This window comes from Parasteatoda tepidariorum, chromosome 7 (assembly GCF_043381705.1).
Source record: "Parasteatoda tepidariorum isolate YZ-2023 chromosome 7, CAS_Ptep_4.0, whole genome shotgun sequence".
Classification (NCBI taxonomy): Eukaryota; Metazoa; Arthropoda; class Arachnida; order Araneae; family Theridiidae; genus Parasteatoda; species Parasteatoda tepidariorum.
The window spans coordinates 66,157,748-66,173,358 of NC_092210.1; the positions used below are offsets into that span (position 1 = coordinate 66,157,748).

The following is a 15,611-nucleotide window of genomic DNA, read 5'->3' on the forward strand; positions in this document are numbered from 1 at the left end:
TTTTTAAAACATAGCTGTACGCAACAGAGTTACAGGATAAAAATGATCAGCAGACATTTTTTAGAACACTCATTTTTTATTATTATTTTTTGATCTGTTGCCATTCGCAACTCTCATAAAAGTAATATGAATAGTCATGTGACATATGATGTTCCTACATGCATAAGAAAAGAATCAAAGATGACTCGGAATTCATTGAAAAAGTTACAAACAGATTTGGACAGCAAACAAGACGATTACAATTCTTTTTTGATTAAAAAATTTTTTAATTGTTATGTATCAATAATTACTTAATTATTTGTTTTTGAATAAAAATATTTTTAATAAGAAAAATTTATAACGAAATTGTTTTTCGGTACTTCTTTAATTGTTTAAAAAAAAGTCAGGGGGTGAAAGTGCACCCTCTTGTACCCCGCTGCCAGCGTCCTTGTGTTTATTTCTTCGTGTTATTCGAAAATTATAATATATTATTAGAATATCTATTAGTAATTTATATTTAAAAAAAAGATGTACAAAAATTTTGTTATTAGGATGAACTATTTCTCTAAGTGAGACAAAAACTGTGACGCCCGGTGGCTGAGAGATAGCGCTTCGCGCTGTCGTGCCACAGGTCCCTGGTTCGATCCTCGGGCCGGGCAATGTTGACTCAGCCTTTCATCCCTTCAGTGGGTCGATAAATGAGTACCAAGCATGCTTGGGAACTAAACACTGGGGGTTCCGCGTTCGGCTGACCACCTGACCGGAACATCTGCTCCTGCACCCCAGAGCCCAAGGTCAAGAAAACTGAGATGGGCACAGTAGGCCTTGGCCCTCTATGGGCTGTCACGCCACTGAGTTTAGTAGAGACAAAAACTGTAAGTGAGAGTGATAGAGCAATGACGGGTTAGAGTTCCGCTGACGATTGGGAGGTATTCCTGTGTAATGCTCTGCTCTTTAAGTAAAACTAACGCGAGGTAATTTCCTTATAAAACTTCTTCTCTGATAAACAATATTTCTGTGATACTTGGCTTGTTATTCTTAAAACAATGGTAGAATCTGAACTCTTGGCTATAAACTTTCTTAATCTGATGGAATTCTCTTTAAATTGAGTGAACATATGTCTTAATGTCTTCCAGATCTCCTTCGAGATTTCGAGACAGACAGGAAAAAGTGAGACTTCAAAGTGATCATGCTATTTTTTAAGTATTTAGAACATTTCTTGCCACCAGTAAAAATGTAATGGCAAGACCTTTAAAACATATTAAGACATTCCTTCCTAGAAAATTATTTTCAGATGATTTTTTTAAAAAAGTTGCTCATTTGCTTCTAAGATTTTTCAAAAAGTGTAAACTGAATCGCCTTACAAAGAGTTCCCCTACCTCCCCGACTTAAAACCGGAGGGGGCAAAGATTGACATCGGTCCATTAAAAAGCATTAATATAACGTTCCGCCGCTATCTTTTATTAAACAACGTAATCTCAGAGAGTTTTCTATGCAATAGGGGAGTTGCAAGCTGAATTGTGCCCTTTTCATCTTCATTACGTAACACTTTCTCCACCAATTCTCCCCTTCCTTCCTTATACACCGTCTAACTTAAAAGAATGAATGAATGGCGAGGGGGGTGGGGTTCACAAGCAAAAACATGCCGATCAATTTTCATTGCGAGGAAAAAACCTGGCTCTGCTATTATGCCTGAAATTTTACGCCTAGTGTAAAAAGGCGTACAGGATAAAAATAACATCAAAAAATGTAAAATAGGAAGAACGCCAGAGCTCTTTTGGGGTAATTTTTTTAAATTTTTTTTTTTATTATTTTCTTCACTACTTGTCTAGATTTAACCCTTCTTTATTTCCCCCCAGGGTACCCTTGTAAGTTTTCCAGGGGCTTTCTGGAGATAAAGTGTAACCCATAAAGATGCCAACGTTTTCAGTTTTTTTTCCCCTCACATCTTCGAAATATTTGTGAGAAATTATTCGCTTTAGAAGACGCTAAGCTAGAGATGGCAATGGTAAAAATCAGCCTCTAATGATAGTCATGTGACACTAAAATCATTCAATGACATTATTATATTAATGTATTCATATTTAGTTTTGGGGGGAAATCGCTTTGCTTAATTTTGTTTTTTTTCCTTTACATCTATTTAATAATGAATAAAATATTTGAAAGCATTTTCATTGACTTTCCAAACTTTTGGTTTTAAGTACGTGAAATTTAAAATATTTTCTGCAACTAGGTTGTGAAATGTGAGCTATTTAACGTTCAAGTTGTTTACGAGAAATAGTTGTTCCAGGTTAATGATAAATAATCGGTAACATATTCAGGAAATTTTTATTTTTTTTTCTAATTTTTTACATACCATTAATGTTATCAATCAACATTATTAAAATAAAATTTGAATGCATTTTTTTGATATTAAGAGTGATTATTTGAGGGAAATGTCAAAGGAGATAATAAAACTAAATTGCACGAAAAGTAAACAAAACAAAACGAAACTAAACAAAACGAAACAAAACGAAACGAAACGAAACGAAACAAAACAAAACAAAACGAAACAAAATGAAACAAAACGAAACGAAACGAAACGAAACGAAACAAAACAAAACAAAACAAAATAAAACAAAATAAAATAAAATAAAATAAGGGAATTACAGAGGCATCTTTACTGTCAGAAAGACAGGAAAATTACCATCTAATTTATTAAAAACTTAATACAGTGCCTAATCTAACCATATTATCGTACTTTTTTAATTTAATTAAATGATACCTTGGTTTAACTTGAATTAAACATGGTTCAATTTACACTTAATCAAAATTTCAGAACTCTTGTGTGATATCAGGATTCAAGGTAACATTATTAGGGTTCAATATTCTTATGATATAACAGAAAATGTAGTATTCATGAAACCGTATTTACTTAAGCAAAAATAATTTACCTACCTGAGAAAAGTTTTAAATATTGATATAATTTTGGTTAAAATGACTTTCGATAGTTGAAGTCATACAAAGTAGTGTATTTAAATAAATTAATAAAATAAGGCATTATTGTTATGTTTTAAATGAAAGATAAAAATAGAAACATTAATATTTTTAAGAAAGTTGTAAAGTTCGATATGGTATGAGCGAAGTATGTAACGAATTTTTACAAATCAAAAAACAAGAGTGAATCAGAAAGTAAGAAAATAAGATGAATGCATGATGAATAGTAAAACGTATTCTCAGGTAGGTATATTATTCAGCTAGGAAACTTTATAATGTTTGAAACATGGTATGCCACACTATTATTCAAACGTAGCACTGATTCATTCATATCCTGTTCAAAGAACTCTTTCTCCGGGTAAAAAAACCCAGGTAACTGAAGCCTGTTGTGCATCATACAGTCTCTGGAAATGCTGCCCATGGAGATGTTTCTTCAGGGAACCAAACTAATAGTAATCCAAAGGGGCTAAATAAGAACTATACTCGACCCTCTACAGCCGCATAAACCCTTACAGTCGGCGAAAAAAAAATATCACTCTGAATAACTTTCGTTCTAATGATCGGATTTTCACGTACTAAGGGGCAATCATAATAGTTTCTGGGGGTGACTTCAAATATGCTAATTAATAAGTTCTAACTATTAATTAAGTTATAAAATAAGACACAAAAAAGCACTTTCTCTGAATAAATACATATTTTTTTTAAATATTTAGAATCCTGATCCTCAAAATAGGGCGCAGACAAAATTTCTAAGTGATTGAATCATAAATTTGGGGCTAATAAGTTAGATATATTTGGCGATAATCCCAAAAAACAGCCACGCTAAGTCACCGCCACAAATGAATATTTTAAGAAAACCCATAGACTAATTCAAGAGAGGGGTACTTAATTTTACTCCGTGGCTAAGCAACCAAGTTCAAACTATATAAAAAAAATGAAATAATGCTCTGAGATTTCTCAGAGAGGTTTATTTATTAATAATTAATAGAAAATATCTCGAAGTTTCTAAGCAATAGACAATTTTTCAGCTGATTTCTGACCAAAAAGCAAAAAAAATTTTTCTTCTTTTTAATCTCCTTCGCGAAAAGAAAATTCTAATCGACTAATAAATTATTTAAGATTTTCGAAGCTTTTATCATTTGAATACATGAATTTTTTTATCAGACATTAATTGGGTTCATTATTGTATTATTGACAATATTTTGCTTCGTTTATATGAGGATTTCATACCAAAATCAAATTTGCATATCTTACTATAACTATATAAACGATTTTAGGAATAATCATTTTTACAGCTTTGATTAAGTCTTCTAGTCAAGAAAGCTTAAAGAAACAAAAAAGGTGCCTGAAAAAAATGAAGATTGTAGAATAATTCCAATGCACATTCACTGCGTTATATATAATTTATGATATTTCTTTTTTCTATAACTGAAGAAATTACTGAATGTTAAGTGGCATTTTAAGAACAGTGAAATATGTTATGTTTAAGAATAACATATTGAAATAATATGTTGCATATTGTTATGATTCATTGTTTAAATAATCGCTTCATTCTGCTAGATATTTAGGTTGCATGGTTTTCATTGGATAAAGATGATTTTCAAATAGTATCCTAATGTTTCGATACATTCTGAAATTTATTTTCGCTAATTCACCATAAAATATCACAGAACAAACAATACACGATAAGCTACATTTATCACCAAATACCGCTACTATGATTTCTTTGTTTATATATGGAACAAAATATTGCTCACAAGATATCGTTACATAACTCACTCGGAACAAAATATTGCTCACAAGATATCGTTACATAACTCACGCGGAACAAAATATACCTATAAATATTTTTAATATTTCAAACACGCCTCGTAGTTCCTATTAAATNTCCCCAACTGAATCAAAACAAAAGAGAGTATCATATCAGATATATATATATATCTGATGCGATACTCGCCTTTTAAACAGAGTTTGTAAATTCCTTAAGATACTGAAATGACAGTACAAAAATTTAAAGATAAAGTATTCAATTTCATTAGCTAAAAATATCTGGTCACAAAATTTTAATTTTAAAGTTAAAGATAACTTCATAGTTACGATATTAATGCTACGACTGTCTGACTTCTTTAAAGTCCACATGAATCCTGTTAAAATATTGAAATGCACATGTTTACGCTTACGAGCATAAAATCCTTACCAAAATAATGATAAAGACCCAAATGTAAAACAGTATAACTGATGATAAAAACTTCTTTGGTTTCAAAAAAATATGAAAAGAGAAATGAAATTAGACATGTTTCGAGCGTTCAAATATTAGCACGCATTCTCAAGACTCATCAGGCGTGAATGACTAGTGACGTTAATCATTGGACGCTCCAAACATATTATATGTCATGAAACTATTATTTTTAAATCAATGAAATTTTTAACTTTTCGATTCATTTTCTTGGGATTATTTACTTAGTAACACAGTGTATTAAATTACTTCATGCGATATTAAAATAAGCTTTACGTAAGATAAAGGCATAGGTTCTTAGATTGAAAAAATAATAACCAGTCACCACTTTCTAAAAAAATTAATTAAAAAATCAATTCAGTACATTTGTTTACTGCTAGCATTAATAAAATTTTTTAAGGACACAAAAATATTCCATTTACAATTGAAATTTTAAAAGTCGAATATGAAAATGGAATATCCCCTAGTACGTGGAATCAAAATTAAATAATTACAAGGACAGCTATTCAAACAAGTTAGCATTTCCGTCCTACCCGAAGTTGTTTGAAAGTGTATTTTTTATTTATCGATTCAAAAGTAGCATGACATTTTTCTTCAAAGTATTAATAACAAGAAAACTAATTCATCGGTTCATAAATAGTATTCCATCGACCCCCTATGGTCCACTTAGCAAGTACGGGAATGATTGAAACATTTTGGACTTCAACTAAAATTAAATCCCTCTAATATTAAATTCTTTTCTTCTCAACATACTTATATAAACGTATGACATCCCTTATGCATTAAAATAGCTCTCATACATACTGCTACATCATATCATACACAGACAGCTTTCATGCATGAGGTTATAACATGCTAAATAAAAACAGCCATCATTTATGCTATCATTCTATACATATACGAATAGCTCTCATGCGTGATGTCTTGCTATATATATATAAACTCGTACTTGCTTTCATACCAAACCATGCATAAACAGCTGTGTTTCCACAAATTAAAAACTTTCATATCGTATATCAACAACTCTCATTCATGCTATCAAACACCGTGTATAAACCATGTATAAACATATGTCCTATAATGTCCTATAATGGGTGGTCGGAGAGGATTTTTAAGAACACAGTGACAGCCTAATAAAGGAAGATGGCTAAAAAAGAGTGCCACTGTTCATATAAAGATAGACTGAAAAACATGTTTATACATGTTTTTAAAAATCCTCTCCGACCACCCGTTATAGGACATCTTAGGGCATATGTTTATATATGGTTTATACCATGTATAAAGATATGTCCTAAGATGTCCTATAATACTAAGCTGTTCTTTATCAGTAACAAGATGTCTAATTAAATTGTTACTAATTTTCAGTGATATGTTTTGAAATGAGTGGAAAACGTAATATGAAGCAATTGAAATGCTATATATTACATTGATTGTTATGAAAAGAGCTTGCATACATTTAAAAACACTCCAACAAAAGAAATTGATGAAAATTCTTTAAATAAAACATTTAAGTATTGTGTATTCTTTTTCTTTACACAAATATATTAAGTTGCGAATTAAATCTCTATGGAGTAGAAAATTGAGGAGGAAGATATTCATCAAATGGAGCTTTATTAAAATTTTCTACAATATTTTAAACTTTTATTCTGAAAATTATTTTTTATTTTTGTTACATAAATGGTTTATTTTCGTTATAATTTTTTATTTAACTTAATTTGTTGCAAGTGTGATAAAGATTGAATTCGTAGATGTATTTTTCAATCATTTTGTAAAGTCGTAAGGCTCTAAAATTTTATACAATGCTGAGATTTGATTAGAAAATAACAATTGATAAGAAAACAAATACCATAGTTTCTCTATATCATTTACTTTAGTTTATCTAAGAATTCTTTATATTTGTTTTTAGGTTTAAGAACCCTAAAACGAATATAAGAAATACTTTCAAAATTACTGACTGAAAATAACTTATAATCAGTCGAAACGGTAGTTTCGCCTCTAATCTCAGAATTCAGAAACTGCAAGATGCATAAATTCAATACGATACATACATTCAACATGAATTCCGATGCAAAAGTCGAAATTGGTTTTAGCTCCCATCTAGGGAACTAAACTTTCAAGAATATTAAAAAAAATATTCCATGGAAGAATTTATGCTGTATCTTTAAACGAAAAAAAAAACGTTTTTCAAGGATTAAAAGCATAAGAGAAACAATTATTGAAATTCTCGATAACGAAACTGACAGTAGAGTTTAAATTTGTTTCATATGTAAATTTTGAGCAGACTATCAGATCAAACTGAGCAAGCAGATTAGACTATCTGATTCGAAATATTCCAACTAAAAATGTAACGTTTTAAACTACTATACATCACCGCTCCATTTTTAAATTGCTTAAAATAAATTCTAATTCGTTTTAACTTGTTGATAAAAAGAGGAGATTAACTGCCTTTTGGCGTCTCAGTCACTATTAACCGACATGTTAGTCTTAGAAAAGGACAGCAACAATGCAAAAGCTTAAGATAGATTATTCTTCTTGGTTTGAATTAGCTCAGAGGGAATAAAAATCACAGTAATTAAATTCTTGGATCGACAGAATCAAAGCTGAATATTTTTTTGATTGTAAAAATGTATTATTGAGACATTTTATTAAATTACAATCCATTTAATTCTTCTTCTACTTCAAGTTTTCTTCTCCAAGTTTTGAACTATATAAAACTGTAAACAATTTCTAAAAATAAACGCTTTTTCTTTTTGTACCAGATGCTTGATTGAGATGAATATATATATAAAAATCAATATAATTATTGCGCCAATCGGCCTGTGTAGGGGTGCCTTGCACCAAGAAGGTTCTGAATTTGAATCCTGGGCAAGGCATGGATTTTCTTTCATTCTCTGCACTATCTGTCCTTACTCTAGGAGTAACTTTGACCCACATAATATGGTGCCCTTGGAAAAGTGTTCAACTAATTGTCCTTCAGATGCCTGTGTGGCAAAAAATATCTTTATTACGTGGTAGCTTTTAAGGATGCTTAGTCTTAAGAGAAAAATATGTTTAAAATTAGTTAGAGGGCTCCAACCCCTGCTCGCTAACGCTCACCAACACTCAACAATTGTTACACAAATATAATTTGCTTGTTTTGCATTAAATTATTGTTTCGTAACTTCACCCGAAATTTTTTGCAGTGTTGACATAAAGCAATGTTTACTTCGAAAGTTGAAGCTAATCAATTATATACATTTTTGCTAAAAAGAATTGTGTTTTCTTACGCTTAGAAGATTCTTCCTATTTCATTCTTTTAGAAAGTTTGAATTATTCCAAAAATTTTAGCATCATTAAATTAATGCGGGAAGTATTCATCGATAATATTCAGCAAATAACATTAAAAATTTAAATAAGTTTCCGAATCACTTAGAAATTGATTAACTGAAACGATATTGGTACTAAACCATTCACATTTTTTTAATAAAGCAGTTAATTTAAGAAAAGAAAATTCAAAATATTCCAAAATTTTAATATTGATAAATTATTGATACAAGTCCAAACATTTCCCTTAGGATTCCATTATTGGTGAACATAAATAATCCAGATTAAGGAACTAAGCCTCCTGTTCGCCACCATTCACCAACCCCGATGATTGCTTCGGAATAATTTTTGTTTCTCCACTTTAAGAAATTCCGCATAAAATTACCATAAAATGCACTATGTGAAGCATGCATAAAATCCACTTTACCGCAAAATCCGTTTTTACCATAGAATTTAATACCTTATTCAATTCATTGCTTTATTCTTCATTGTTTCTGTAGGAATTACGCTACATTAGATTGTTTGTTCCGTAAAATTTTATTGTAAAAATTACCGGATCACAGTATGTCAGTACTTTTCATCATAATTTTATCCGGAATTCTTCGCAATGTTTGCATAAAACTGTTTTTGTTGCATAAAACTGTTGTAACAATGTTTACATAAAACTGTTCTAAATTTATATAATGTACAAAAAAGAAACGTGTTTGTTTACTCTTCCCACAAGCAAATATTCCCCTTTCAAATTTTCTTCAACAAATATTCCTATATGATCCAGTAGTGAACACAAATAATTTTTCTCAGTAATCATTCTATAAAAATAACGTTTAAATTAAAGGTTAACGGTTACAACAAATTTGTTGAGTTCACAACCGTTATTTAATATTTTCACAGAAATTTCGAATTGCGCTTTTAATTCATCATAGTTTCATGGATTTGAGTTTACGCCTATTTCACTGTAAAACCGTGTGGTTTTTAATCCATTATCATTATAGACTTCTACATGGTTTTCTGAAATCCTGATATTTTCCATAGAATATTCTTACGGCAGGGGAATTTAGAATTCTGCCACTGAATAATAACTTTTTGACGCACGAGTTAAATTTGTACCGATTTCGTTACGCATTCACATGGCTTTTCGAGCACCATTTTCGGTGGTTACACCTATGTATTTTACATAAAATTGGATAGCCCTTCATATCCAATAACGCTTATATGTAATCCCCTTTCGATTTTCGACTACGTTCATTCGATTTTGTACCGATTTCTTCATAAATCCTAGTGGTTTGTAGCCATTACTGTTACAGATTTTTACACGGTTCTTTGAAATCCCGATACATTTTAAGCGATATTATTATGCGAGTAATAACCTCTTGATTTTTGATCATGTTAGCTCTCACTGATTAATTCGTAAATAAATACAGGTTTTTATCGGAATTCCGCAGTTCTTGTAATGATTCACTATATGATTTTTTAACGTTACTTGTAACGCGATATCTTGATATTATTACAAAAATGCAACACTGTGAAAGTAAGAAAAAATTGAATTTTCTCTCCGATTATTGTTGATCGAGAACGGGAAAAAATATCGTTCGAGCTCAATTCTTAAGCCGCTTTTTTAATGTAGATATTACATTTAAAAAAAATCTGAGATCGCAATTAGAAAGCTATAAATATAGTCGCCACACGAAACTTATTGGTCGCCACTAGGAGACTATTTTTTAACGAGGCTTGCAGATGAGAAATATTTTTTTCTTCTAATTTCTTGAATATATGTTTCTGATTTAATTAAAGATTACTGGGTTTTAACTTTTTTTTCCTTCTTTTTAAAGAGAAAAAGAAAGAAGACATATTTAAAAAGAGGAAGATATTTTTAGAATCTTTTTTAATTATATTTATTTGAAAGAAATCCCCGAAATATTTTAAGACTGAGTCATAATATTTTCAGTTACATTAAAATATTATAATAAAAGCGTAATAATTATAAAATTTTTAATAATTAACATAACTGCTTAAATTTTAAAACGAACTTATATTCCTGTAAATAATATTTATTATTGGGTTGTAAATTTACATGCGCTTTCCTGCTGGCCGCATTTCTTTCCAATAAATATACGATTCCTACAATTTTATTGAGATGAAAATTTAAAGCAAAGTAATTATAGTTTTTATAATTGTCTGTAAATAAAACTGGAGCTACATATATTTATTGCTGTACGTGATAAGTAATATAGTATAAGTAATGTAATAATAATAAATAAAAGCGATCAATTAACATTATATGAACTGTAATTTGACGAATTTGCTTTCCTTTTTTCCCCACTTAGTCGCATACTTCGCATCACATGCTAGTTGACCATTACTGATATTAAACTTTTAAATCTATTAGATAGTCAGAAAAAAATGCTATAGTTTAAATTTAATAGTTAACCTTTTTTTAATGAAATAACAGTCTGTTTAAAATTTTACTAACAAATATGAGGATGACAAATCAAACTAATAAAAATATATGAAATTGATGCAAATATAGCTTTTTATTTTTAAAATAAATAGCTTTTAATAGCTTTTTATTTATAAATTTACGTAACGATTCTTTAATAAGTTAATTTAATTACTAAATTACACATTACAATCCCGCGTTTTATTCTGTATTTTATTCTTTAATAAAAATTTAAGTTACTTTTTAAAAGACAAAATAAAAACAGCTTTTTTGCTGCAAAATAGAGTACATAAAATAGCATGCCTAAAATTGAAATAAAATTTCTAAAATTCTTTTTTGATAAAGTATATTCATTGAGATAAATTTAAATAATTATGTGATTAAACATTGCAAATGTTACTAAAGCAACTTGAGAAATTTTTTCAAATTGAAATAATAAAATTTCAGAAGTTAAAAAGTAAAATGTATCTTTTTAATTAGTAATGCTACAAAAAAGAACTACCTATTATTTTTTAAAATTGCTGAAAGATTCTAAATATTATGATGTTATTCATTTATTTATATTTTAAGTAAATATATGTGCTTTTTTTGTTTATTTCGCGTTATGCATGTTTTTTTTTATTGTATTTACTTATGTCCTTACATATTTTTTGTATTTTTATTAAAATCATCTATGCTTCTAATGCATTTCGCTTACGCAATATTATTATTCCATTCCATTCTGTGACATATTTATAAATGTGATTTTAATTGATACTTTTTTTCTGAAAAAACAAATATAATATTTAATATCTAAAATTTTTTCTTACCTTTGGTTGCTATAATAAAAACAATAATTAAGAGAGTGAACATGGTTGAGATGTATCCATTCACTTGTTCAACTTACTTCAAACGCGAAAACATTGATACTGATTTTCAAATGTGGCATGCAATAACCGCCAGCATTGATTATTTTTCACAGCGCCATCTGTTAGCGAACGTGAAACCTAGCACAAACGGAATATTTGAAACAAGTCAAAATGCACTTGTTGCGCTGGAGGTATAAATAAAAAAACAGTTCGTATGCTAGAGAATAATTTGATTCTTAAATTCAAAAAAGTTGAGTTAGGAAATTCGAAACCTCACTCAATCTTGTGAAACGGAAATACTCGAATTTGTTAATGTTATTAAAACATTCCAGAAAATAAATATGGTTATAAAAAGAAAACTTCCTAATTTTTTAATAAAAAATAATACTCTTGAATATAAAATAATATATTTTGAAATTATTACCAATAAAAAATTTTATTTTGAAAAATAATAATTTTTCAATAAAAAATAATCATAGGTGCCCCTTTTGATTAATGAATTTACTTTAGTAGCTACTGTTTTAAATTTGAAAATCGCATTAATTTTGAGAATAAAGCAATGTTTACTTNCTTTTATTATTTCATCGAGTTAAGGCTTTATAATTAATATTTAATGTAAAATCCTTAAATTTATTTTTAAAAAAATTATTCACTGATGAAACTGACAGAAAATGTATTTTTAAAAAGAAATCTATATTAGAAAACTTTGGAAATGTTAATATATTAAGTCTTTAAATTTATTTTTAAAAAAATTATTCAGAAGGAAAGCTGACAGAAAATTTATTTTTAAAAAGAAACCTATATTAGAAAACTTTTAAAATGTTAACATATTAAGTCCTTAAATTTATTTTTAAAAGAATTATTCAGAAAGAAAACTGATAGAAAATTTATTTTATAAAAGAAACCTATATTAGAAAACTTTTAAAATGGCAAGTTAAAATTTTATTAAATTCGAAAGTTATTAACAAAGTTAGATCGGTAAACACCCTATTGAATATTAAGGGGCTCCTTTTGCTAAGATTTGTCACTGATATCATTTCTGCTAAATTTTATTTTTACAATTTCTAATTTCACAACAAAAGCATATTTAAACAGCAAAAATTAATTTAAAAAAAAATATAAAATACTATAGTTAATACTGTGAAGTGAAAGTGAATCAGTGAATTTTTCTGGGCCGTATGGTTTACGGAATGTTGTTTCGATTATGGATGATTCAGAAAATTTGAAAACTTTAAAATGTGATTTCAGGTCATTGAAAGCTTATAATTTTCAAATAGTTTTCCTTAATTTAAATATCAAATATCTGCAGCTCAATCTGTTGAAAAAATTTAAAATAAAACAGAAAATGGGTCGAAAAATCAACTGTCTGTCACAGGAATTTGCTTTTAAAATATTTTTCTTTAACAGTTTTGCTATTATAAACTTTTGGAACTCGACAGTCTTATAGAAGACATCTTGCACTTTAAATAATTATATCCTCTTGCAGGCTTTCTAACAGGAGAGCTTAAAATTATTTTTTTAAAAGTTACGAAAAATGAAATTTAAGTTAAATATTATTTTAAGATATTGTTATGAGTGAAAGATTTAATTTAATTTTATAGCCGTCGTTGAACAACCAACCCATTTTGTGGGTTTAAGACTACTATTGTTCAATGCAGTAGAACTGTAATTTTGAATCCAATCCAAAAGAGAAGGGAACTCCTGGATCCTGAATAGGGAGAAATTTTGCCTTCGCGGAGGACTTTTTTATGGCACTAACCCGCATTTGCGTTACATGGAGAAGAAAATCACGAAAAACTCCCATAGTTAGCCTCACGGCAAGGGAACTCTAACCCATAATACTTTTATCACTGAGGATATTTTACGTCAGCACTGTGGTAGGTGCAAGAATGATGCGGAACTGGTATGGTAAAGCATCAGCTGAGATTCGAACGTGGTTCACCTCATTGGAAGGCGAGCTCGCTATCCCTTGAGCCAACACGGCTCATAAGCAAAATATTGGCGAATTTGTAGTTACTTTATTTTTAACGTATTATTTGATTTTTAGCACAATTGAACGTTAAATTACAATTATTCTATTCATCTGTAATGCTAAAAATTACTTAAAATAAAGGGTTAAATGACAATTTATTAATTTGTTATTTTACCGTTTTCAATTAAAGCAATCAAATGACCATAAAAAAGTGTAACGAAGATGTTAATTGTGAGAAAAAATCATTTATTGACTGTTTTCACGAGCAAACAGAATTTTTTCAGCTCAAACTGCTCCTATAGCCGATTAGAATTATTCGCAAGTTTTTCAATCATTACGTTTTCCATCATCGGGTGCTTAATAATCGTATAGTAATGAGTGTGTGGTGACACCTAATGAAGTTACTAAAATTCTTGCCACTGGGTACAAGCTTTAGCCGAATAATTTATCAATGTTTAATCTGTCAATCGCACGATCTGCTGAATGAATTCCAGCGTTGACACCACAATATTTCCTCTTCTCCTGCAACATGGGTGTAGCGTCCTACACTCGTTAGCTTGCAACACTGCACTTGAACTATAGGAATAACAAAATCTCATCCACACATAGTTGGCAGCACCATAGAGTGGCTTAACACAAAATATTCACTATACCCCACATGTTACGATAGACGTCATCATTAGATTAACTATTTAAACCACACTCCACTGTTTACTTGTCAGAAAACGACTCAACCACAACTAATTGAAATATCCATTAGCAAACATGAACTCCAATGTTCAATTAAATTTCATTTCTATGGTTTTGAAAGCATGCTATATGTAAATGGTTAAAAAACCGTACAGGTTTGCATTCATGTTTTTTTTATAACCAAAGTAGTTAAATACAGTTTTAAACCTGTAAAGGTAAACAATTGTTCCTTACCGTGAACTTACCGATTAACTGGATAGATGGATAACAGCTGGCTATTTTACCGTAATTTTAGAATGAAAATTGTAACAGTGAGTATAATCAATAATATCAGTTTACTATACAGAACACTAAGAAATTAATTAATTTTTCCATGTACTTAAAATATTTTTAAAACAGTTTCTTTTTTTGCATTCAAAAAATGTTTTGCTTAAAAAAATAGGTTAAATAATTCCTTAGAAATGATAGCTCAATTTTGTTTTTCCTTTCTTTACGAAAGCGTTCCAGCCTTTGTCATTTGTCTATAGTTAAGTATACGTCCTTATATCTTTTGTACGATATTCTTCCTCTTAATTCTTCAAATAGTAAAGAACTTATGACTTGTGCAGTTTATTGCTGATAACTTATACTATTGTATTGGCATTAAATTCAGCATTCAAAGAAGACAGTTACGTTATATCTTTACTCAAAATTGTTTCAGTTCCTAATTTTAAAAGAATTTTCATTGCTTTTTACTAATGTTATGTGTTATCAACCTCATTTTTTACTAAAACTTAAACTAATGTTAAATTATGTTTTCAATGTCAAATTATGTTTTTGAAATGTAGTGTAATAGGAAATTTGGATAATACATCAAAGTTTTCCAAAACGTTATTTCCAAATTATTTTTATTAAAAATTATTGTGCACTTACATATTTAGTATGAATATTTATTTATATATTTTTTTCCTGCTTCGAAAAATCCCAACGAAATCCTCCCCCTCTATCAGGAAACCATCCACACCCTTTGGAAAAATTTTACCATTCTGGCGACTGATGTCTCGAAATCCAATTAGAACATAGGTATTACGGCTATGAATTCAAGGAAAAATATGTGTTATAGCTCTCAAATCCATCCCATTAATTCAGTTTTCACCTGAGAAGTTTCAGCTATTTATTTATCTTTTACAA

At 29.2% G+C, this 15,611-nt stretch overlaps 1 protein-coding gene across 1 annotated transcript in view; it reads right to left on the minus strand.

Annotated features, from left to right (window-relative positions):
* LOC122270638 (uncharacterized) overlaps window positions 1-11,858 on the minus strand; it is a 68,790-nt gene extending 56,932 nt beyond the window's left edge. The window contains exon 1 of the mRNA XM_071183792.1: window positions 11,741-11,858. Coding sequence (XP_071039893.1) covers window positions 11,741-11,783 — 43 coding nt within the window. The 5' untranslated portion in view covers window positions 11,784-11,858. The remainder of the gene's footprint in view (window positions 1-11,740) is intronic.
* Between the last annotated feature and the right edge of the window lie 3,753 nt (window positions 11,859-15,611).